The sequence below is a fragment of the Varanus komodoensis genome, unplaced genomic scaffold (assembly GCF_004798865.1).
Source record: "Varanus komodoensis strain SLA01 unplaced genomic scaffold, ASM479886v1 scaffold4, whole genome shotgun sequence".
Lineage (NCBI taxonomy): Eukaryota > Metazoa > Chordata > Lepidosauria > Squamata > Varanidae > Varanus > Varanus komodoensis.
Genome location: NW_025335941.1, coordinates 48671335 through 48697606, shown reverse-complemented (window position 1 = coordinate 48697606; position 26272 = coordinate 48671335). Strand labels below are relative to the sequence as shown.

At 39.2% G+C, this 26272-nt stretch overlaps 2 protein-coding genes across 6 annotated transcripts in view; one reads left to right on the top strand and one right to left on the bottom strand.

The window, feature by feature from the left end:
* Window positions 1-18854, bottom strand: part of CRYL1 (crystallin lambda 1) — a 58453-nt gene extending 39599 nt beyond the window's left edge. For both annotated transcript variants that reach the window (XM_044441671.1, XM_044441670.1), the window contains exons 1-3: window positions 18733-18854; window positions 12291-12398; window positions 7759-7885 (exon numbers count right to left, since the gene is read on the bottom strand). In XM_044441671.1, coding sequence (XP_044297606.1) covers window positions 7759-7885; window positions 12291-12398; window positions 18733-18773 — 276 coding nt within the window. In that variant the 5' untranslated portion in view covers window positions 18774-18854. The remainder of the gene's footprint in view (window positions 1-7758; window positions 7886-12290; window positions 12399-18732) is intronic.
* A 5074-nt stretch (window positions 18855-23928) lies between these two features.
* Window positions 23929-26272, top strand: part of IFT88 (intraflagellar transport 88) — a 51537-nt gene continuing 49193 nt past the window's right edge. For 3 of the 4 annotated variants that reach the window (XM_044441667.1, XM_044441668.1, XM_044441665.1), the window contains exons 1-2: window positions 23929-24044; window positions 24136-24198. The gene's annotated coding sequence lies outside the window, so the exon portion shown is untranslated. The remainder of the gene's footprint in view (window positions 24045-24135; window positions 24199-26272) is intronic. The other variant, XM_044441666.1, reaches the window with a different exon arrangement.

The window sequence follows — 26272 nt, the reverse complement described above, 5'->3', positions numbered from 1 at the left end:
ATAAAACTGATATTTGAAGGCTGGATTTACGGTTTGGAAAAAGATGGTTGTCAAGAAGAATCTCAAATGTCTTATCTCCCCCAGACAATGGTCTATTATAATTGTAGTATAAATAGCAGCCTTAAAACCTCAAGAAGCTAATTCATTAATTGAAAGTATTTAAAATAAGTGTTTTTAATGATTTCTATGGAAATAGGGCACATATTAAACTTTTCCACTGCAATTAAAACTGATTAAATTTGGTTGGACTGTGCCCAGGGATTTTTTTTTTTTAAATTTTAAAAACACAAGAATCGTTCTTATTTTGTAAGTGACTATGGGCCAAGTAAACTGAAGACCAGGACTGAAAGAAGAGATGTATTTATAGTATGATGGGAAATTAATATTAAGACAATTGGTATTGCATAGGACTAACATAATATTTCATAATCTTTAAGTAATATTCTATAAGTAAATTAAACTGATATACCATACAAAGCAGAAAGCTACAAACAAGAAATATATACTGATTTTTTTGAAGTGTTCTCCACATTTTATATTCTTAATGCATTTATTTCATTGTTCAATGTCTACTTTTCTGTTTTGTGCAATAGTGAAATCTTTGAGTGAGTCTTAAAAAAATAAACCCTTAAATACAACATGATGAATAAATATAAAACCTTTAATATAATAAAAGAAACAACAAAAAAAAATAACAATTAAATACTGGGACTCCAAAAACAACATTAAAAAGGCCCATCATATGTCATCAGATGCCTTGGAATAAAGGAAAGACTTAACTTAGTCACTTTTTCAGCACCATCTGGTACCAGATGGGGACACACCACTGAGGAGGCTTACCCCCTTGTCTCCTCCCTTATTCTATAAATATGTGTGAACACCTTTAATGGGGGGGGGTGCAGTTTGAGGCATTTTTACAGAGATGGGAGGCAGTGATGGTGGCTAAACAGTATCAAATGTAACACTGGGCTAATGTAAATTACATTGGGTTAGTATAAATAACCTCTAGCCTAAGACTGGTAGCACTTGCTGATGCAATAGGGAAGCCTGCCATCCCAGAAAGAGTGACTGTTACTGGGCTACCGGACATGTATGCTAGTACAACATCATTTACATTAGCACTAGTGTTGCACTAAGTTCAAATGATATGTACTTTATAAGTTTAAATTTATTTATACTTTATTCAGACCAGTGAATAGACAGTTCTAATGTAATGGGAGAAGATGACCAAGCTAACAAGCCTGCAGCAGAAGCAGCATCTTCTTGGTAAAGTGATTGCCTTCTTTATTATTTGGTGCATATATTTCTGTAGCCGTGCCTTCTCATGACACTACAGAAGAAACACTGTCAAACTTGCCTGTTTGTTGAGAACTGATGTACAAGGTATTTGCAACAGAACCCCCAAGAACGTAGGGAAACACCATGGCTCAGGGGCAGAGTTCATGCTTGACATGCAAATAGTCCTAAATTCAATTGCTGGCATTTCCTAGAATTTCCTTGCAGGTGAAACCTTGGACACATGTTACCAGTTAGGGTAGACCAACCTTCCCCAATCTAGCAGCCTCCTGATATTACAGCTAACAATTCCCATCAATCCTAAGCAGGATCCTCAGGGCCTGTAATCCAACGCATTAGAAGTCCCTAGGCTGGAAATGCTGGTATAGACAGTACTAAGCATTATAATCTAATGGTCTGTCTTGATATAAGGTGAATTCCTATACTGGGTATTACATCACCAACACTGCCATTGTAGGGTTGCAAAAGAATGCAGAAGCTAGTGCTCTGGATCCACTGGCCATACAGAAAGCTTATTAAAGTAACAGGAGAGCAGGTCAGTTAATCATGTGGCGGTTGCTTCCATGGTATCTTTAGCACACTGGCTCCCTCCAGTGGGATAGATTGTTTATCATTTCAAGTTAATACCACAAGCACATCTTCTGAAAACATTTTATTATGGATGCAATCCTATACATGCTTATACAGAAAAAAGTCCTACAGCTCACAGCATGCCCCATGCAGCCATGCACCTTGTGATATTTGGCATCTCAGCAATCTGTAGAGTTCAGTGTGTGAAGGTTATATCTTAATTGATGTTGTAACGTATTTGTTAGTGTTTGGCGTTCCAGAAGACTTTGTTTTTGCCATACATTATGGCAGCATCAATGAAAGAAAGGCATTGGCAAGCTTGGGGAGATCCCAAAACATGCAGAAGCATACAAAATCTTTTGTAGATTCCCTGCAGAGCCTGATGAGCACTGAGCAGCTCAGTGCCCACCGGATGCTAGCTCACTGTTTGGAGGCAAAATGGAAGAACAGGTGTGGCGGGAGTGAGGACTAGATTTATAGTCTGGGCCCAGTATAAAGTGCTTGTTTTAAGCACTTTTTAAATATAGAGACCTAAACAGCTTTGGACCAAGATACCTGAGGCACCACTTTCTCTCGTATACACCTTCCTCCCTCCTTAGATCAGGTTCAAGGCCCTTCTGAAACAGCTATCCTCTAAGGAGGTGAGGAGGATGGTGAACAGAAGAGGGGCCTTTTCGATGATTGTGCCCCATCTGTGGAATAGCCTCCTGAGAGTAGTCTGCCTGGCAATTTCATTTTATCGGCAAGCAAAAACTGTCCTATTGTCCAGACATTTTCATAATTGACTTTTCCTGTAATTGGTTTTAAAAGACATTGCTTTATGTTTTAAATTGACCACATTTAGATAAATCATATATCCCTGTTATATTTATAATATTGTTATATGCACACTGTTTTAACTGCTTAATTGTTTTATATTGTTTAAAGGGTCAGGTAGGACTATTAAAGTGGTCTATAAGACTAATACATAAATATATACATTATTATATTTATATACAGCCCAGTAGCCACGCTCTCTGAGTAGCTGGAAGGGGGACATCTGACTGGAAAGGTGAACAGGAGCACTGCACCTTTGGCTGCAGATCTCACTTGTTTGCCTATTTCCAAGGGGAAACAGTTACACATATTGGGTAGCTTGAATATGCTTGTGTAGCTTAATGAAGCTATGAGCTATGCCATGCAGGGCCACCCAAGACGGACAGGTCATAGCAGACAGCTCTGACAAAACGTGATCCACTGGAGAAGGAAATGGCAACCCACTCCAGTATCTTTGCCATGAAAACCTCATGGACATTACCAAAAGGCAAAAAGATATGACACCAGGAGATGAGCCCCTCAGGTCGGAAAGTGTCCAATATGCTACTGGGGAAGAACAGAGGGCAAGTACTAGTAGCACCAGAAAGAATGAAGCGACTTGGTCAAAGCCAAAAGGACACTCAGTTGCAGATGTATCTGGTGGTGAAAGGAGAGTCCGATGCTGTAAAGATCTATACTCCATAGGAACCTGTAACGTAAGATCCATGAATCAAGGCAAGCTGGACGTGGTGAAACAAGAGATGGCAAGACTGAACATCGACATCTTAGGAATCATTGAACTAAAATGGACAGAAATGGATGAATTTAATTCAGATGGCCATCAGGTATACTACTGCGGGCAAGAATCCCTCAGAAGAAATGGAGTAGCCTTCATAGTCAATAAAAGAGTAGGAAAAGCAGTACTGGGATACAATCTCCAAAATGACAGAATGATCTCAGTTCAAATCCAAGGCAAACCATTGAACATCACAATAATCCAAGTCTATGCCCCAACCACTGGTGCTGAAGAGGCTGAAGTTGACCAGTTTTATGAAGGCCTACAACACCTTCTTGAATTAACACCAAAACATGATATCCTTATGGAGAATACGATGGTCATAGCAAACACTCTTTTCCAACAACCCAAGAGACGACTCTACCCATGGACACCACCAGACGGTCAACACAGAAATCAGATTGACTATGTGCTCTGCAACCAAAGATGGAGAAGCTCTATACAGTCAGTAAAAACTAGACCAGGAGCTGACTGGCTCAGATCATGAGCTTCTTGTTGTAAAATTTAGGCTTAAATTGAAGAAAGTAGGGAAAAGCACTAGGCCACTCAGGTATGACCTAAATCATATCCCTGATGAATATACAGTAGAGGTGACAAATAGATTTAAGGAATTAGATCTGAAAGACAGAGTGCCTGAAGAACTATGGACGGAGGTTCGCCACATTGTACAAGAGGGAGCAACTAAAGCCATCCCAAAGAAAAAGAAATGCAAGAAAGCAAAAAGGCTGTCTGAGGAAGCTTTACAAATAGCTGAGGAAAGAAGGGAAGCAAAAGGCAAGGGAGAAAGATACACCCAATTAAATGCAGAATTCCAGAGAATAATGAGAAGAGGTAAGAATGCATTCCTAAATGAACAGTGCAAAGAAATAGAAGAAAACAATAGAATAGGGAGGACCAGAGATCTCTTCAAGAAAATTGGGGATATGGAGGGAACGTTTCATGCAAAGATGGGCATGATAAAGGAACAAATGGCAGGGACCTAACAGAGACAGAAGAGAGTAAGAAGAGGTGGCAAGTACACGGAAGAACTATACAAGAAAGAGCTTAACGTCCCTGATAACTACAATGGAGTGGTCACTGACCTCAAGCCAGACATCCTGGAATATGAAGTCAAATGGGCTTTAGGAAGTCTGAGCAACAACAAAGCTAGCGGAGGTGACAGAATTTCAGCTAAGCTATTCAAAATCCTAAAAGATGATGCAGTAAAAGTGCTACACTCAGTATGCCAGCAAATTTGGAAAACTCAACAGTGGCCACAGGATTGGAAAAGGTCAGTTTACATTCCAATCCCAAAGAAGGGCAATGCCAAAAAATGCTCAAACTACCGCGCCATTGCACTCATTTCACATGCTAGCAAAGTTATGCTCAAAATCCTACAAGCTAGGCTCCAGCAGTATGTGGACCGAGAACTACCAGAAGTACAGGCAGGATTTCGAAGAGGCAGAGGAACTAGAGATCAAATTGCCAACATACGCTGGATCATGGAGAAATCTAGGGAGTTCCAGAAAAACATCAACTTCTGCTGCATTGACTATGCTGAAGCCTTTGATTGTGTGGATCACAACAAATTGTGGCAATGCCAAAATGATCACAACAAGCTCTTAAAGAGATGGGAGTACCAGACCATCTTATTTGTCTCTTGGGAAACCTATATGCGGATCAAGAAGAGACAGTGAGAACTGGACACGGAACCACTGATTGGTTCAAAATTGAGAAAGGAGTTCAGCAAGGCTGTATACTGTCTCCCTGCTTACTAACTTATATGCAGAGTGCATCATGAGAAAGGCGGGGCTAGATGAATCACCAGGTGGAATTAAGATTGCCGGGAGAAATATCAACAACCTCAGATATGGAGATGATACCACTCTATTGGCAGAAAGTGAAGAGGAACTAAAGAGCCTCTTGATGCGGGTGCAGGAGGAGAGTGCAAAAGTTGGCTTGAAACTCAACATTAAGAAAACTAAGATCACGGCATCCGGTCCTCTCACTTCCTGGCAAATAGATGGGGAAGAAATGGAGGTAGTGACAGATTTTATTTTTCTGGGCTCCAAGATCACCGCAAACAGGGACTGCAGCCAAGAAATTAAAAGACGCTTGCTACTTGTGAGGAAAGCAATGGCAAATCTAGACAGCATACTAAAAAGCAGAGACATCACTCTGCCGACAAAAGTGCGTATAGTCAAGGCTATGGTTTTCCCAGTTCCAACGTATGGCTGTTAGAGTTGGACCATAAGGAAAGCTGAGTGCCGAAGAACTGAGGCCTTTGAATTGTGGTGCTGGAGAAGACTCCTGAGAGTCCCTTGGACTGCAAGGTAATCAAACCAGTCAGTCCTAGAGGAGATCAACCCTGACTGCTCTTTAGAAGGCTAGATACTGAAGATGAAACTCAAATACTTTGGCCACCTAATGAGAAGGAAGGACTCCCTGGAGAAGAGCCTAATGCTGGGAACAATTGACGGCAAAAGAAGAAGGGGACAGCAGAGAATGAAGTGGCTGGATGGAGTCACTGAAGCAGTCGGCCTGAGCTTAAGAGGACTCCGGGGGATAGTGGAGGATAGGAAGGCCTGGAGGAATGTTGTCCATGGGATCACAATGGGTCGGTTATGACTTCGTGACTAACAACAACATATCCTTTCTAAAAAAAAACTCAATAGTCACCATACAACACCATGCCACTTCCCTCAACCAAATTTTTGAACATATTATGTATTCCCTGTATTAACTGAATTACACAAAGAACTAGTTCACTGGGTTTAAATTTATTAATGAAATTATTCAGTGCATTCATTACTGCACATACTGTATTTTGTGTTTAAAACATTGCAAATGGCCACATGCTCCTGAATTGTATACTTGTAATGTAGAACTGTCACATGGACATTGGGCTCTATGAAACTGAAGTACAAGCCAAACTTGAAGTATAAATCCTTATTCTCTGTTATTCATCAAACAGAGAGACAGAGACTTATATTTCATGTTATCTTTGAATGTACATTTTATCATTGTCAGCTTTATTTGTATCTGGAAATCTGGTCCATACATATACATTAATGAAGGCATAAACAATTTCTAATTTTCAGCTTGGCACTTTGAACTAAAATAAAGGCATGTAACTATAAAAAAGGTAAAGGTTTCCCCATGACATTAAAGTCCAGTCACGTCTGACTCTAGGGGGTGGTGCTCATCTCCGTTTCCTAGCAGAGGGAGCCAGCGTTTGTCTGCAGATAGTTTCTGTGGTCATGTGGCCAGCATGACTAAACACCAAAGTGCACGAAACACTGTTACCTTCCAACCGAAGTGGTACCTATTTATCTACTTGCATTTATAAGCTTTCGAACTGCAAGGTTGGCAGGAGCTGGGACAGACTATGGGAGCTCACCCTATTATGCGGATTTGAACTGTTGACCTTTCGATCAACTAGCCCAGCAGCTCAGCAGTTTAAACCACTGCGCCACCCACAGTCCCTCATGTAACTATAGATGAATGCTAAAGTATCAGAATGTGTATTCTAAGCTCACCCTGCTCCTTTTATACATCCTCCATTTTCCTTTCCTATTTCTCTTCCCCTACCACTGTTTCTGTGCTATTTATTGTTTTTGTATAAAGTGAATACAAATTATTAGCTTACACATTTATCCCATAATTTCCCAAGGGAAGTCACCTCATGACAAAATATTTTGTTTGATTAAGATGGTGATAGTGAACCTTTTAGAAACCGAATGTCCAAACTACAACCCAAAACCCACTCATTTATTGCCAACACTGCAGTAAAACCTGAATACTGAGGTTTTAGGGTAGAAAAAACAATTCACAGCCAGTCCAACCAAATATATATATATCCTTGGCAGCGCACTGTGAAAGCTCAGACGAGTCGCAGCTAATGAGTTGCGGCTCATGATGTCATTGCCTGGCGGCGCTACTCCTTTCTGAGCATGCGCATGGCCCCTGTGTGCGCTGTTATCCAATGCTCAGCTGCTGGGGTGATGCTGGGGTGACTTGACTCGCGTGCCAACAGAGAGCGCTCTGTGTGCCTGCTGCACCACGCGTGCCATAGGTTCTCCACCACTGGATTAAGCTGTAGTCAGCCAATACATTTCACAGAATGGTAATCATTATAAGAGTGAAGTTTGCTCATCAAAACTGTAATAAGAGGCCAATGTTAATTTCATTAACTGCAAGACTTATTAAATTAAGACAGCTGATAAGTGAACAAATATGTACTATATCAATAAATAATGGGCTTACTGACAAATTATAATAAACGTCTCTTACCATTTGAAATGGAACATTAATGTACTCACCTGAACATAAATGGCACCCTGAATTGCTTCTTTTAAATCTGTGCAACCACTAATGAGGGCAAGCTGCTGATCTGCCTTCAGTGACCCTTTCAGCATTCCTGTCTTTTCTAGTTCTTTCATTTGTTTGCTAATTAGAAAGCAGAAAAAACAACAGTGGCATTATTAGTGTTATCCACTTCCAGAATGACATGGTATTGGGTGCATGTAATAGTCTTAAAAATCTCAGTGGATAGATAAGCCTTCCAGATGTTTTAACATTGACCCCTATCATCCCCAGCCAGCATGGTCAATGGTTAGGAATGCTGCATATTTTAGCCCAGAACTCCTGGAGGGCATTCAACTGGGGAAAGCAGCTGTACATCAAACAGTGAAAAGAATGAAACAGCTTATGCACACATATCCCACACCAAGGTAATGAATGCCAAGTTCAACAGTCCCTCAGAATTGAGGTCCTGGAGTCCTGAAAAGAAAGAGAGAAACTGATTAGGTGGCTGGATCATTCTCAAAGCCCTCTGTCATTGGGCAATGGGGTTCATCATGATGTTTGCTGTAGGGAAATCCTATCAGACCTCTAAAGAAGAGGGCTTCGCTGTGGGGCAATATAGAAATGAAATAATAATAATAGGCATACAAATCATAGACAACTGTGTATCTGCATGTATTCACATCTCAAGACAGAATTGGTCAAAAGTGGTACCTATTCCATCACTATAGGCTGCAAGTCCCTTCTTTCCTCTGACTATTTATAAACACATGTGCAAAAAGTTCACATAGGCTGCTGTCCTGGCACCTACCTAGCCAAACAGTTTGCTTCAGGGTTTAGGAGGAAATTGACGTATACCATCACTGAAATTTCTAGAAATTTGGTGCTGGTCCTTAGGAATATGCAGCTTTTCATTTTTGCATGAATTTCCATGGATTAAAAAAAAAAAATCTATTACCAGCTCCCCAAAAAGGAAAGTGATTTTCCATTTCTGACCTGTGTAGTAGAAGACTCTGACATTTGCAGTTATTGAATTGCTGCACTAGAGGGCTCCCTAGTTCAATTATGATGGTCTGAGAATATACATGAATGCCTTAGCTATAATTTAAAATTTGAAACTTAAAAGCCTGCTTTGGAGGCATTATTAACAGCACAACAAAAGGATGAGGTCTCTTTAGTCAGCACTATTTTGGCAACACTTTAAAAACCTTTTGTCAGCCAGAAATACTTTCACATAGAAAAAAAAACTTCAAATCAGTACAGATAACAAATCAGAATTTTCATTTTTGACAAGGACAATATGTTTCAGTTTCATCCACTAAATTACTGTTTTTAAGTTAATAATCCTTAAAACCCAGCTGCATCCCTGATACTCAAATGTTATGTCTTTATTTCCTATATGCCTTAAGGAATACTATAATTCTTAAAGATATTTTCCATTCTCCTTTAGGAGAAGTTCACCTCTTCCATCACAGTTCTGCCCATACAGTACTTTTTCTGTCTTATTCCTATTGCAACTAATTTTTTTTCTCCACACAAGGAAACATCTAAATATGTACTGACAACCTATGGAAAGATTATACTTCCTCAAATAGATCCCTATTCAGTGAAGGTACAACAGCTGATGCATTGTCCTAGAGTCAGTCTGTCTCTCTCTCTCTCTCTCTCTCTCTCTCTCTCTCTCTCTCTCTCTCTCTCTCACACACACACACACACACACACACACACACACACACACACAGAGTGTCTCCTACTTTATCACTACTCTCATTTCCACCCTCACCAACATATTCTCCTCAATCTGCATTTCTCTAGTATCTTCATTTATTGATTTTTGACATTTGTATGCCGCCCTCTACTCCAAATGGAGTCTCTGGGTGGCTTACAAAACTTAAAATTACAGGATCATGATTATAAATGACATCATTTGCATTCATATACAATATTACCTGGATGACTTGTTCTTCATGCCCACCTGAAATTATGAATCAGCTCTTTTTAAATAAAGATTGAAATAATCAGACACAGACAGGTTCTTACAGTTCAGTGTTATCTAGCTACCCATGTATTCAGCCCCTCCAACCAATATTTATCTGTAGCATGTCAAGTGACATGATGTTTTAATTAGATTACATGTTAATACTTTATGAAACACAGCTATTGCAAGTCACATTTTCCCCTAAATGTACAGGATTAACAGCAGATTTTTTCATAAATGAGAAATGATGTCCTTTTTAAAACAGGCAGAACCTCTTATAATCTTATTTACTTAAGTAATTAATTGGCAGTCTCCCAGAAATTTCAAAAGTGAGGAAAATACATTCTGTTTCAATATTACTCCCAGATACTATCATACCTATAGTAGCAGGCATATACTGATTGTATTTTACTTATATTCTGCTGCCGGTCATGCAAAATAGTCTGCAACTGGATATTCTACTGTCACCCTTGCATTCATAATGAGATCATTAATTTGTGATCTCTTGTGTTAAACACTTTAATAATACCATGAGTTGTAAAGAATTTGAAGTACTGATATATCCACAAAAAGATATTTTAAATCATTACCAACAGCTGGTTTCATATTTGTCAAAGCAGGTTTTCAATACAAGTTTGAAGAACATAGGATTTTTTCAAACATTATAAAGCAAACATGATTGTTGCAGATACACAGAGGTTAAATCATGTTTTCTTCAAATTCAGGTATCTAAAGATCTGTGCTGAACCAACTAGTTTAAAACCTAACCCAAAAAACAGGTAAACAGAACAAAGAATGTACACAAATTCTTATGCAAGGAAGCCTTGAAGACACCTTAAATATTCCATCTCCCAAGACAAAGAGTTGCAGAGGCACACTGTATTAATTACATTAGCTGCTTCCTTATACCAAACAGGAAAATCAGGAGAGAAAATTTATTGAAGGCATTAAATTGGAATGCTCATCTGAACACCTCAGAGAGATTCACCTGGCACCTATATTGTGGTCCTTTTGGTGCCAAGTGAAAACCTTATTTTCCAAAATTTTCCAGTAGTTTTTCCAGTTATATTGCTACTGTATTTTAGATTTTTGCACTGCTACCAGGTTTTTATTTTAAATTATAGTTTAAACATCTATATTCTTATCTTATAATGTCATATTTTATGGTTTTAATTGTTGTGAAGTACCCAGAGAACTTCAGTTATTGGCTGGTTTTAATCATTTAGTAAGCACATATATAAATTATAACCTGATAAATGGCTTCCTCTGGTATTCAGCCCAGAAAGGAAGGAAGGATGGAAGGGAGGGGAAAAATCTGAATAGCAAAAGAGTCCTCCCAAAATGTAAGTATCTATTACTTCCAAGCATTCTGATTCATGAAATAGGTTTGTTGAATAGTGAAGAGCACCATAATTACTCCACTTATTTGTTCACTCTACTTTTATCTGCACAAGGCCATATAGCAGTGCAAAAAACAAACTTTCATTTGTGATGAATAAAATGTGTAATCATCGTATACCCCCACTAATTCACATGTGCCCTACCAATTCCTGTTCACAAACAGTGGTCAATGCTTGTGAAGCAGGGGTTCAGTGCTACTCGGGACACCTAGAAACATTTTTGCACATTTCTGCACTGTGGAAGATTGGCTAAGCTCACATAAAGGAGATCTAATCACCTGTCTGGTTTGAGAAATAAACACTGCAGTTTGTTTTGGGACTTACTCTAGGAAGCCCTAAATCTTTACTGCTCAAGCAGTGCACCTGCTTGTGCAAAGGAATCAGCAGAAGTTACTGCTGATACAACAATTTGTGGAGTACAAGGGAATGAATGGGGCAATGTTATATGTGCAATCTCTGAAAAACATCTTAAAAAACTGACCTATATTACCATCATCCCAGGTTGTGCCACTGCTGCTAAGAGCACAGGGCCTTGATTAAAGAGACCTACACAGTTCATCACTGAGATATGAACCAGGAAACTTCAGCTCAGGCATTCTCAAACCAGTTTGAGAATATATCCAGTTATTAGAATTTGAAATGCCCAGATCATTTCTAAAAGACACTGTAAAACCAGGCATCACAAAATTGCTGAATTACTGATATAAAATTGCATTCTACTGGTGGTATTTCCTTTTCACTTGGAGTCTCATTGCTGAGCTAAAACCAGTGATAACTGGACACAGCAGTAATCTTGGTGCCTTCTGTTGACTTCAGGGATTTCTCTTATCTCTTTCTCTATTAAATACATAATTAGGACACAAACGTATGCATGTTTATACAGAGAATGTTCTACAGCTCTCTGCATTTTCCAGTCACCATGCCCAACTGGTACATGCTGAGAATTACAGAACTTGGATTGGATTGTGCCTCAAGAGACTTTAAATTAAAAAAAGTACTTTAAAATAAATGTAATGTATACAGACCTATACATATATAGCCAGAAATAGGTTCTAAATCTCCCAGTATCCTGAGAATTTTAGGTATTATTTCTGTCCAAATATGGGTAAAATTTTCTGTTACAATCAATCAGAATTGCTAATTTCAATTTAAAGGAAGTCAGGTGACTTACCCAATTTTTTCCAAAGCATTTCTTATCTGTTCTTCCACAATATCATAAAGTTTTACTTGGAAGCCACCAGAAGCAAAAACCATGGCCCAGCTGCAGCCAATGAGTCCACTAATGAGAGAAAATTAAAATAAAGAAGGCTAGTATTCATTATTGTTATGATTATACTGTCAAAATGAATAACCAATAAAAATAATAGTAGGTTTTTGTTTGACCATTTTCTTAAAGGCAGTAATCTGGGTATGGACATATACAGCCCACTCTTCTCAAATAAATATAAGCACATTACAGATTGATTAACCATAATTCAGATCCAGCAATGGAAATTCAAGAAATAGTTTGAAGGGACAAGCACAAAACAGACAAGTCAGCATATGGTAAAGCAGTCTACTTCTTGAACCTCAGAGCTAGTGTGATGTAGCAGTTCCCAGGCTGGACTGGGACTGCAGGGGGGTGGGGGGGGGCATAGGTTCAAGTCCCCAGTCAACCATGCAGCTCAAGCAGTTCTCAGTGAGTTCTTGTGGGTACCCCTTTTGAATGTTCAAGCTGTAAAAGTGGCTTGTTGTGTTGTCCAAACGTTGTGAGCATGGCTTGCTGGCATAGTTAAAAAACCACCCACAATCTTAAAACAACCCATGAGTTCTGGGAAGTGTGTTAATCATGCCAATAAACTGCCCTAGCTGATTTTCAATCATGGCTTGAATATTCAAAAGTCGCTTCACATGTACCACATCTACCATGACTGAAATAAGCCACTGTGAACCTGGTAATTTACTCTGAGCATAATCTACCTCACAGGATATCTATGCATTTTTTTAGAGGAGGAGGAGGAGGAGGAGGAGGAGGAAGAGAAGTAACATAATATATCCCTTGTGTTCTTTGGAGGAAAAGACAAACTATAAATGTCTCAAATGAATGAATATACAAACCAAACAATTATCTAACAGAAAGAGAACACTGAGTAAGATGGACTAGTGTTAAATGGCCAGAAAAATATTCTCTCCTCAGGAGATTCTGAGTTATTTTGCATGCTAGGGTCTACAGACCTACACATCCTGGCCATATATTTCTTCTATGCATTACATAAACAATCAGTGACCATATTAGGCCATCTGTTTAACAAGTTATTACCTACTCTGACTTAAATTTGGGTCTCTCCTCCAGCCCTATTACCTTTAATACCCTTTAAGCAAGAGATGTTAGTTTATAAAAATCTAAAATAAAATAAGAGTCTACACATCCAGTTGTGAGCCAGATATGACATTGTTTTCCCTGCAATCTGTCACACTAAGGGAAAAGAGATAGACATGTTTATAGACATCTAACTATTGTGTTTATACACATTCAAATTCATGTGGATGCCACAGCAAAACTTAGGCTCATCTGCACCCCTTTTCAGTTCAATTGTTCAGAGGAAAGCAGAAGAGTTCACGTCCATTTTTACTTAACCACACCTTTTTTTTTAAATCTGAAATCAGTACAGATGATACATTTCAACTATGGTTTGTCTGAAACAAGGCAATTTCAAATCATAGGTTAGAAAGCTGGATTGTTTCAAACTAAGGTCAGTATGACCCACTGCTTAGCATTTAATACGTGCATAAAGAGGTCATGAGCCTAATGCCCCACTGTACAGACAGCATTGTATTATACAAGCTGGCTCTAAACCATATTTGTAGTCAGGGCATTATTATAGAAACAGCTACCTTATGATAAATTAGGCCAGTGACCTATCTAGCTTAGTATTGTTTACACTGACTGGCAGCCACTCTCCAAAACTTTGGACAAGTATCTTTTCCAGCCCTACCTGGAGATGCCAAGGAATGAACTGGGAACTATAGTATGAAAGGTACATGCTCCATCACTAAACTAGAACCCTTTCCCTTTGAGGTAAAAGTTTGGCATACATATGTAAGATAACTGGTCTGTCGTTCTATGACCCAGGCAGTTGTTTAACACTTTTGTATACTGCGGCAATAGCCTCATGGCTCTCTGGATGGTTTACATAATAAAACCATAACAAAGCAGAAAAACTACATAAATAAAACAATTAAAACATCAATACCAGTAAACAATACAGCAGGGGCATCACAGCAGGGGCATCAAGTATACATTAACATAACAGATTGGATAAATCTTAAAGGATCACAATTAAAATACCAAATTTACTATTTAAAATGCCAGTCAGAATTTAAAAATTTAAACCAAGAACAGTCTGCAATTAGAATGCTTCACAAATAAAAACGTCTTAACCTGGCACCAGAATGTATATAAAGAAGGCACTTGGAAGATGTCTCTGGAAAGCTGGTTCCATCAATGGGGCACTGCACCTAAAAAGTCCCTACCCCAAGTAGCCACCCTTCTATCTTCCTTTAAAGATGGCTCCTGGAGCAGGGCCAAGCAAAGAGAACCTTGCTGGCTTTTACATACTGCTGCTGTATACTAATCAGAGTGAGGCAAGCTAGTATGTAAGTACAGAAGGGGAACGTATAATACAAATATCATTTAAAGTAGGGGATTAGGCCACACACACGGTTTTCTCCCATTTGATTTGGGCTACTATGATTTGGTGCCATGAATATAGAAAATTGTAAAAGAAAATATGCTTGAATTGAAGGCTACACTTAGCAACCAAGCACTGCAGGCAGATTGGCTGCGGTGGGGGTGTGGATAGCCAACTCAACTTTGTACTCTCATAACTCTGAACTCATTTCAAAGATCAGCCAAACCGCACACAGCCAGAAACACGGTACTTCTGCCTCTCTGTCATAAATGCAAGCTTAGGAAAAGCTGCAGATAAAGGAAACACCGGTCCAATATCAAGCGGTGTTCTGTCCACCAGTGGCAGCATGTGTACATATGAAAGGACAGACACATGTATATTCACACACACATATCCATACATACATGTATGGTTATATTTGAGGGAAGGACCATAGCTCAGCAGTGCAGAAAGCCCTAGGTTTGATCCTTAACACCTGCAAGGAAGAACCAGGCTAAATGAACCTCTAGTATGACTCAGCCTAAAGAAGCTTCCACACAAGATTCTTCCATTGCTAAAATGGGTAAGCGGTCCTGCCCCCCCCCCCCCCATAATATTCCCTTTAAGCAGTAGCTTCAGTCATGTTATGAACATGTACAGGGCTTCTTAGGAGCAGGTTTGGCCTACTGGCTGCTTCACAGACATCATATAGTCCATGAAAATTGCTTCTGGTTTTGCAAGGTCCAATAGCTTTAACAAATCTATATACTGCTACAAGATAGAAAATAATCTCCGACTGCCTAGTTGATGCCAATTCAAATCACAGGGTGTAGCTGTAGTCATCAGTGATGTTCACATGACATAATAGGATATGCTTACAATATTATTTTACTTGGCAGCCTGGTAGTCTGAGTAAGCAGCTCTACTCAATTTAAATGCAAGAATGTATCACAAATAGCAAAAGTCACTTGGTATGTTTGCATTATTGTTTCATTATAGGAAAAAGCTTTGAAAGGTTTTTGAGAAGCAGGCGCGCGCGCGCACACACACGCATTTTACATAACAAAGTTTGTCAATAAAGCAAATTTATTTTAAATTTATATTCAAAGAAGCATTTATGTTGCAGGTTTTTGCCACAAGCTAAGATTAACTTTGTAAACGTCTTTAATCTTTCAGCAGCTTTATGATATTTAGTATCTATAGGGAACTGCAGGATATGGTCTTCAGGGCATTTGGAGCAAGATGCCATCAATATGTGGACAACACCCAGCTCTACCTCTTTTCCACTGGAACCTGAAAAAGGGATGTGGGAGCTTCCTTAGAGTCTCAAGGCAGTAGCTATGTGGATTAGGGTCAATAAACCGAAGTTAAATCCTGATAAGCTAGAGGTGCTGTGATTATAATTATAATAATAATTGGTGATTATCCACAATAACCAAACAAAAATAGGGAATAATTTGTGTCTGTTTATAACTGGGAACATTGGTTCATGATTCAATTAGCCAGGTTATTTGCAGGTCCCAGGATCTGCCAGTATATGAATAGCATAAGGAGATTATTATGCATCAACTCCAGTTGCCTATTTAAAACAAAACAGTCATGTGGCTAATGTCATATCTAGGAATTCTGACAAAGACCACTAGGGAAAAAAGTCTGTGAGGTTTTGTTTTGTTTTGTTTTTTGAAGGAACTCTATCAGGCACTCAAAAAGCAGCTATGATGGTAACAGGAAGAAGAAAGTAGAAGTACACTGCAAACATTGCTGAGTAAGCTGGAAAATGTACAATATTATCATAGATGCATTGCATTCTAAAATTAGAGAGACAGGATGTTTTATCAATAACTGGAATGCTCAGATAACATTTACTTACCATCAATCACAACACATATGACTGCTGTTTCTGTCTTACAGTGTTTACTGTATTTTAATACATCAATATGTGTTATGCATTTTAATATTGTATGCTACCTTGGGAGTGATCCTGCCCTAAATACAGCCATCAAATATTTTATATAAAGAATAGTAGTAATAGCCGGACCTCAGATAAATCAGTTAACACATTCTCTTGCATATGGCATACAAGTTGTCCAAATAAATAAATAAATAAAATTCAATGGATTAATATCTCCATTATGACACTGATAGTCATAAGAAAAGTCAGAGTTTCGACTTCAACCTCAGAACTAATGTTGGAGGAGTGTTCTAGGAGGTGGCAATGGGATATATATGGGCAAGGCTTCTGCCTTTCCTCCATCCAAACAGGGCAAAACACTTGGATAACTGAAACTGGCTAAGTGTTTCATGAGGCTGAAGAAGTACAGAGGCAATCCTTTCCTCCATACGCCTTACGTCCTTGATTGGATGCCCATACTCTTCCAGATTTACAGTTATGGGCAACCACACTGGATTGCACTGTTAATGTCTTAAGGTATGCAGGGTTTTAGAACTTACAATAAATTGTGTTGTAAATATTTTCCACATAAAGGAAAATATAAATCCTAAGAAAAATGAATATTTAATAAAGTTATTTATCTGAAAGCAGAGCTGAGCAACTTGTATCCCTCCAAATATTTTGGCCTATAAATTCCTGATTGCTGTTGTAAAGGCATAAGTAGATCGCAACTTCCTTGGCAGTTCTTTTAATTTTTGGGCATTCCTTTATTTCTGCTCCCATTCTCTCTGATGAAGTATTCTGAAGAAGTCAGAAGCTTGCATACTGTTTTGGTTGGTCCTAATAAAGCTTTTGTTCAGCAGTGGATTTTGGACTGTTTACTACTTGGTCTCTTAACAAGTTAACAGTAAACTTCAGATTAGCAATTGTACTGGCCAATTCTGCAGGTTACTAATGGTTTTATTCCAATACACATGCAAAATTAATACTATTGACTTGGTTTTCAAGAAACATTTTTTCCATTAATTATAGTCACTTATCATTAAGAGCAGTTCAAAAATCTACAATGTAGTATTCTTGAAGGAATTGGTGATTGACCTTTGTTCTGTGCTAGGTGAAATTTTCCAGTTTCTGACATTTCCCAGTACATGTTACTGTTAGGTAAAGCTTGACTTTACCCTCGACATACCATTGGTGAATGATGCATAACTGAGTGCAGACCATAACTGCTACCTTAGCCAAACATCATGTGACAATGTAAAACACACATGCTCCAAACACAGTTCACACCTCTACATTTTGCAGTGTGGGAAGCCATTGTGGAACAATTGTTCAAGCCCCATTTTTGAAGAGTTAGGTTGTATCACTGATAGGGCTGAAACATCTAATACCAAAACAAGAAGGTAACATTTAGACCTTATCTAATGGAGAAATGGAAGCATAAATGCTACATATTTTGAAACATTTTTTCCCAGCAAACTCTGATAAGTGCTAGCACTACTTTTAACTACAAATCAACACTATCACTGTTAATAAGCTGCTGTAGCTAACTTATGGAAAAAGAATGCATGCAACCTGAACACATTCGCACCTCCTACAGCAATATGAAGATATTCACTTTTCAAACATGTTATGACTAGTTAGCTTGGAAAAACACATTTTGCTGTCATTTATAAAGATTTCCAAAGACATGGGTTTCCCTAAGCCATATAAAATCAATCTTTTAAAAAGGTTTTAACTCCTGTTTCACTAGAATGTTCAATCTGTTCTTGTTCCATGTGTTTCAAGATAACACACATTTTAAAAGTAAACGTTTAGGTAAGTGTTCTATTTACACATAGGAAAGTTACTCATTTGTTTTAGTACTTTGCTGCTGCTGCAGCAGTAGCTGCAAGTATTCATGCCAAGTTGAAGTTTTTACATGGGCGTAAGCTAGATTTCGAGTCTAGAATGCACAGTCTATGCCTTTCAGCCTTTTTCTTATGGGGGACGTGTCCCTATTATATTACATATCAGGGACCTCTCTCTGGGCACCGTAGGCAGTAGTCAGTGAGATGGATCAAGGAATTTACCTGCCAACAATAACAACCCGTCCCTCTTGTATAGGATCCATCTTGCTAGATCAAGTGCAGCACCCCCGGCAGAAGAAGGAGATCTCAGAACTGAGCACCCTTCTGGACAACTTGGGGCTCCTGCTACTTAAAGGAAACGCTTTCTCCCCACCCCCAACATCAAGGGATGTCACGGCCACTCCCATTGGTTCCCAGAAAAGGACCGTTCCTATTGGTTCTCCGCGTGCCCCAAGCGGTTGCTCAAGTAAACGACTCCGAGCAGGGCTTACCCTGTTTAAAAATAGTAAGGATAATAACACTATGTAAAAAAGAAGAAGAAGAAGGCGGGCGAGGGGGGGGGGGTGTCATAACCTGGCACCCGAGGTTCTTCATCCGAGGTGTAAAAGAAGAATTTTATTTCCTCCTCCCGTCCATGAAAGAAACCTTGGGAGAGGGGTGGGTGTGCTTAAGAGGTGGCATATATAGGCAGGAAAGAGCCTAGAAATGGTCCTCATAAAGTCCCCATTTTCCCTTCATTACTCTTTCGCAGTAACAAACAAATGACTAATCGATCCGTATTCCTTGCATCAGTCAACGCTTTTAATAGCCAGCACACCTGTTTCTCCAGGAAGCAACGCTGGGAGGACTGGGCCCAGTGTGGATGTCCAGAAAGTGCTCACGAGCGAGCCAGTAGAGATAGCCAGGAAGAGCTGCTGTTGCCAGCCTGCCCGCTCGCTCACCGCGGGAAGGATTGGGCCCAGTCGGCCACCCTGAACGAGCTGACAAGAGGCAGCCATGGCCACCTTACTCACTTGGTCCCTCTCGCGATGCGATGCCTCGCATTGGAGGACAAGGCAGGTGAACGAAAAGTGATCATACCCAGTGCGTCCTTTCAGTTGCTCTACCCTTCTCTGGGCAGCATGACATGGAGGATGGCACCCACCTCTTGCTCTAGGTGGCAAAGCAAGAAGAGCTGGGGCACTCTTTGGGTCAGAGGATAACACAAGAGTCAGCCCTGTCTGCTTCAGCCATAAATCTTCCTTATCACCACTCCGCCTTAATATACTTTCCTCCATCATTTTACACACACACTTCCAGGTTTTCTGCTTCTTTCAAACCTTTAATATTTCCTAGCTTTCTGTTCAGTCTGATCTATTAAACTTCAAATACATCCTGGGGAGTAGAGGATAGCAAAACATTATTTTTCTAAGAGGCAGTATCAGTTTGGTTGATGTCTATATCCCTATAATGGAAATGTTCCTGGTATGAGAGATAACCAGCACCTTGCTTGCTTCCTTTTGAAATACATATGTTTGAATGAAAATGAAGCATCAGTAATATTCTGTAATTGGTATGTCTTCTCAAATCCTTAAAAAAAGCAACAATATATCCCAAATGGTGCTGTCATCCCCTTGGTTTTTGAGAATCCTAAAAACTCTTGCAGGCTAGTATTATTCAAGATTAAATTGTCTCATAGCATCTCCTCCTATGTTTGGTTTGTGTGTGTGAAGAAAAATAATCTAAATTAGGGACAGGAAGATTTTCCTTTAAAAATTCAGGATTTCAGATTATTACATTGGGATATGCTGAACATATACAGCAGAGTTATTCAGGGAGATAACCTGAAACAAGATAAGACAGATCCTTAAACTCTAATCATTACTTAGTACCAAGAGTCAGAACTATCAACAGTCAAGATTTAGGGTTTCTAAAGTTAACTTTAGGACCCTTGTAGAGTTACATGTTTCAGAATGCTTGAGGGATAACTAGATTGGCTGAGGAAACACTAGAGGGAGAGAAGACTATAGGAATTGCACCAGACAGATTATTGAGATACCTCACAAGATTTATCATCTGGGCATGAGTAAAAGTCAGTATGGTGGTTAGAGTGCTGGACTGGGGATCAAGATGATGTGTGTTCTAGTCCACACACAGCCATGGAACTCACTGGATAAATTTGGACTTGTCACTCAGTCTCAGGCTGACCTGCTGCACAGGTTGTTGTTATGAAGATAAAATGGAATAAAGGAAAACTTTGTAAGCTGTCTTGGATTCCTCACAGGAGGAAAATGGGATAAGTGTATGTAATAATAATTTTAGAAGTCAAGAAATTTTTCATACAGTCTGAGGAACACCAAGCACTAAATGCTAGAGTATTGGCTGCTGAAAGTACTAAAGCAAGTGCTAAATGTGTCATTAATGCAAAGAATCTGAATTAGATTGTGGGTTAAAGTTACCATTTCTATTTTCAGGTTGTTATAATGTTAGAAAAGTACTATTTGAATTAAGTTTCTAAAAATCGTAGGTCAAATTTTAATTAGCAGGATATAATTTGTTATTGCTGCAACAATATTGAGCTATGTAATCATGAATGACTTTGAATCTATATCATTTTCTTTCATTTTCAAATTAAAATACATTATTTCAAAGGAGAAAACCCTCTAGCTTGCTTTTCAAGATTATTAATCTACAATTACCATTATCCCTATGTGTGACATTTTTTCTTTGTTAAAATACACCAATGGAAAAATGTAACCTGCAAGCCAGATTTGATCTTCCAAAATATTAAGATTATAACATTAATCATGTTGGTAATAATTCAAAGATTTAGGTTGCAGTCTTATATACTTACTCTGGAGTATGTTCCACTGCATTACTTCTGAACAGAGATGCACAGAATTGTAGGAATTTCTGCAGGTAAGCTGGCAGTGAGTTTGAGACTGGTTGTCCTATCCAAGCAGTACAAAGAGTCTCTTTCTATACTCATTACCCAAGAAAAGAGCATATGAAGGAGGATATACAAACAAGTCCCTTTCATCCACTGATGAAACAGAGAAAGTGACACCTAAAGATATCCAATGCTAATATTTACCCAGATAGACCAGAGATAGGCACCCATCTATAAGGCTTCTGTGTACCACTGCGATATGCCATGACGAGAGACAATACTGTTTTCTTTTCCATTCTTTTTCTACTTGTCCTCATTATTGGGAAAATAGCAAGAGTTGTTTGTTTATTTTTGGTCCTGTTGTAGGGTTGTATTTTATTATAAGTTCTCCTGATTAAGACTTTTGATGGATGAGTTATAAACATTAAAAATACAAAGGATGAAAAAAAATCAGCCATGTTTCTAATATATATAAATAAAATCTGATGAGAGCCTGAAATAGAGTTCATTGTTTACTCTTGTCCTTTTCTGTTCAATATGCACCATTATTATACACTAATAATTCCAAACTGCATTCCACATGAGAGCTGCTAGTGCATCATTATAAATAAATGTAATTAAATCAATACTGCTGTGTGCACAAAAGGATCCATCCAGAAATGACTTCACATTTCCCTCTGCTTCAGGTAGATTACAGCACTGTATTATTGTCCATTTAATGATGTAGTAAGATTACCTGATAGCAGAGAAGGCTGTCTCTGCAACACTGCTCTACACCTTTCCTAAAGGGGCAGACATGTTGCTCTGTTGTTGTAGCAACAACAAAAAGTCTTGTGGTCTTTAAACAAAAAGTCTTTAAAGGCAAGCATTTTTATTATGGCATAAACTTTCCTAGACTATAGCCTACAAGATGCATGCTTCTGATGGCATGGGCTGCAGTCTATGAGGCTGTTAGTTTTGCTCTCAACTTGTATCCTGACAGTCCAGAATGTGCAAGCACATAAAGGAATGCAGAAAGGCATAGGGAAGGATAGGGAGGACTTCTCTCAGTAACAGTAAACCTGCAGGGTTCAATCTGGGGGTGGAAATCATGAATCAGGATTCCCCAATTTTAAAAAGTTAGGCATGGGACCCAACTGCTTTTATCTCTCACTTCAGGTATCTATTGAGGGCGAGAGGAGTACCCAGGCAAAGTACCTAGAGAGGGTGAGCCACTGTCAGGATACCTCGTATTACAACAGAGCCTCAGTCCTCCAACCTTGGAGCTGTGCACAGAACTGCAGGGAGAAGGCACACCAAATGCAGAGTCCCAGTTGCAACCTCAGAGTATGTTTCCAAGATTGTACCTGGGACTCCAAATTTTTTTTCTGGCCATCCAGACAGCAAGTATAACCAAAAGTTGAATCCTAAAGCACATTTTTCTGAATGTAACCTGAAAATATTTGATAATAACATGCATAAGAGTTCTGTCTTCAACTAGTAGTGGACAGGATGTTAACTGTAAGAGGAGCCAAAGCCCACTTAAAGGCTGGGCAAAAGAACAAGTTGCTAGTTTCAAGAAACAAGTAAAATAATCCACAAAGAACTCATTTTTTATAGAGTAAACACTCATGGCAAAAAGTAGTTACTAATAATTAGTACCCAAGCCATGGTCTGCATCTGTTAATTATAATTTTAACGTGATACTTCGTAGAACAGGGCTGTCAAGGACAGGACATTTTGGAGGGCATTCATTGACGGACCTGCCTTAAGTTGGAGGCTATCTGATGGCCTGTAACAACAAAAACAACAGGATACAAGCCGTAACTGCTCAACCACTTTCTCCCTTTCTCATACCTCAGCTGTGTCCTTGATTGAAATAAACTTCTTTTAAGGCTACAACATGCAGAATCGAGACAACTGCTGTCTCCTGGATCAAGGTAACATCACAAAATAAAAATGACAAAACCTGCATTTAAATGCTTCACCTCAATACCTATTACTTATTTCTTGGACCATTTCAGGTATACCAATACCACTCACTCTCTTCAAAAACGTTGTTACTAGCTTCATGGGGAGCACATTTGACCCCAGAGATCTGACCCTTATTAATTTTTTCAAAAAGCTTCTATGCGGGATAACCACAACAGACGGAGAATCCCTAGCAGGAATCACAATTAAGGTGAAAATCTTTTAAATCTAAAATTGTGTTTCTCATTGACTCATCTGCTCTCTAAATAGGACCATCCTTTGAAGTGTTTGGTAATTAATGCTTATGCTTAAAACATTCTTCCTCCTCTCTTTGTACTACGCTTCCAATCCCAGCTTTGCCCTCCGTTCCAAAACCCTTCAGGAAGCTCCACTTTAAACCACCCGCCTCTTCCTCTTATCTTCAGGCTGAACAGCAGGATGTGACACTCTAAGTAAGGGAGTAATGGCTTCGGCAAGTGACATGGCGCATGCTCAGATCATTTTCCTTTTTTCCAGGTGAAGCGTTCCCGTCTCTTAGCAACCCGGAGCGGTGCATTGTGGGCTTGAGGGTATGGGCCTTACAGTTGACAACAACGCGGATTGCTTTTCCCTTCGCTACCGTTCGTCCATCGCCCAAGGCTGAGCCTGCCTTACTTGGAAATCGTATCATGGATAAGGCACGTTGAGGGGACGGAAGGCGCCCAACAATTGCTCAGTATGCCTTTGTTGCCGTTGTTCATATTTGTTTTTTTCAATTAGGGCTTTTTTAACGGTTCAGAGCCTCCTCCTCTTTTATGTTTTCGCAGAAACGGACAATTTGGCGCACTAACTGCAGCTTCTGACCGTGGAAAGACTAGCCGTTTATTGAGGTAAGTTCTAAATTAAAAGAACTCGCATACCGGTAGGCTCTTGTTTGACAAATTCAAGCTTGTGTCTTGATATGTTCAAGCTGGGAATGTGTGTTTCATTGTACATTGTACAATGTACATTATTCTTAAGAAAGCAATCCTGTGTATGCTTGGAGTCCTACATCTGGTGCATATTTTAGAATTGTAGAATTTTTTTTTGGCCTAAACTTTCACTGGATTGTGCCTTAAAATTCTTATTTTTTTAGTAAGAAGAAGATAAGGAGGGTGGAGACCAGAAGGGTTTTCTCAATTGTGGCACCCCATTTATGGAATCAGCTCTCCAAAGAGGGTACTCTTGGTGCCTACCCTTTTTTCTTTCCAGTGCCTGATGAACACCTTTTTGTATTTTTCAGGCATTGTAATAGTAAAAAAAAAGTTTTAATATTCAATTTACATTACTGCTGTGCCTATGCTTTCATTTAACTATGGCGGCAGTGGGCTTGTGGTTAGATTGTTCTATTAGTGATTTCAATGTGTCTGTTTTTAGTATTGTGATGTGTGTCATTTTATGTACCTCCTTGACTTGTTAACTGCCTGGAAAACCTTTGGGCTATTGGCTGGCATAAAAATGAAGTAGATAAATAAGACAGTGTTGTATAGTGGTTAGAGCATTGTACTGAGACCCAGGAAATCCAAGTTCTAGTTGCCACTTGGCCATGAAGTTCCCCTGTGTGACTTTGAGCCAGTCACTGACTCTCAGTCTAATGTACCTCACAGGGTTGTTGTTGGGGAGATAAAATAAGAAGGATTGTGTAAGCCACCTTGGATTCCTTGCTGCCTGATAAGCTGAAAGTAATGGTTATGGCCAGGAGTGCCTTTTACAGGCTGTACATTATATGCCATGGGCATTGCCTTACCTGCATTAGTCAGACGTGGCTACAATTACACATGTGCTATATTTTTGCAAACTGGAATAATATGCTTTAAGTGGGGATGCCCTTTTGTCAACTGTTCAAAAGCTGTATCTGACACAAAATGGAATAGTACAGATGTTGGTGGTGATGGTAAGTCTGATTAAGTAACTGATTCTGTGCCAACTGTCAAAAGGTTTCCATACCCAATTCAGAATGATGCTATTAACTTTTAAAGGCTTAAACAGATTTGGCCCAAGGTATTTGAAGGCCAGCCTTCAACCAGTCTGCCTCAGTGGTCCTTTTCAAATACTAGCAGTTGGTTTGGCATGCAAAAAGGGGCCTTCTAATTGGTGGCCTCAGAACTGTGGAATTCTTTTCCTGTTGAGTTACATCTTGCCCCTTTTGTACTATCATTCAGGTGAAGCTTGAAGACCTTTCTTTTCAATATTTCCTTTAATCTGATATTGTAACAACAATGATATAGAGGCTGTGTTTACATAAAAGTGTCTGCCACTGTTTCTTCACACAGCACTTAGTTAAACTAAGGAATTAAATTCCACACGATGTGGTGATGGCCACCAATTTCAATGGTTTTAACAGAGCAGCTGAGAAATTCAGAGGAGAAATGTATCAATGGTCACTGATCCTAATGGCTGTATGCTACCTCCAGTTTTAGACACAGAATGCTGCCTGTATAGGCCAGTTGCTGGGGAACATGTGTAGAAGAGTTCTGTTTCACTCATGTTCTGCTTGTGGATAGCTGGTTGGGCGGTGTCCTGGACTAGATGAACCCATGGCCTGATCCAGCATGGTGGTTCTTATGCTCTTATCTGATTGCCATCTGTCCAGAGACCATATTCTAGCTTCCCGAATTAGAAGTATAACTTGATCACTGAAGAGAGACTAAAGCTGCAATAATATACATGTGTACCTGAGAGTAAGTCCTATTGATCTCAGTAGAACTTAAAAAAGTGCAAGGATTGCTCTGTAACACTCTTGCTTCTGAGATAAAATTGCTGGTGGTGATCATCACCAACATCACTAATATTTACTACTGATATTTTCTTTGCACTTGGCTGGGCACAACAAAAGTCTCGGTGCCTTCCGCTGATCTTAGAGATTTCCCTTATCTCTTTCTCTATTGCACAGATAATCAAGGCATAATTCTATGTATATTTAGA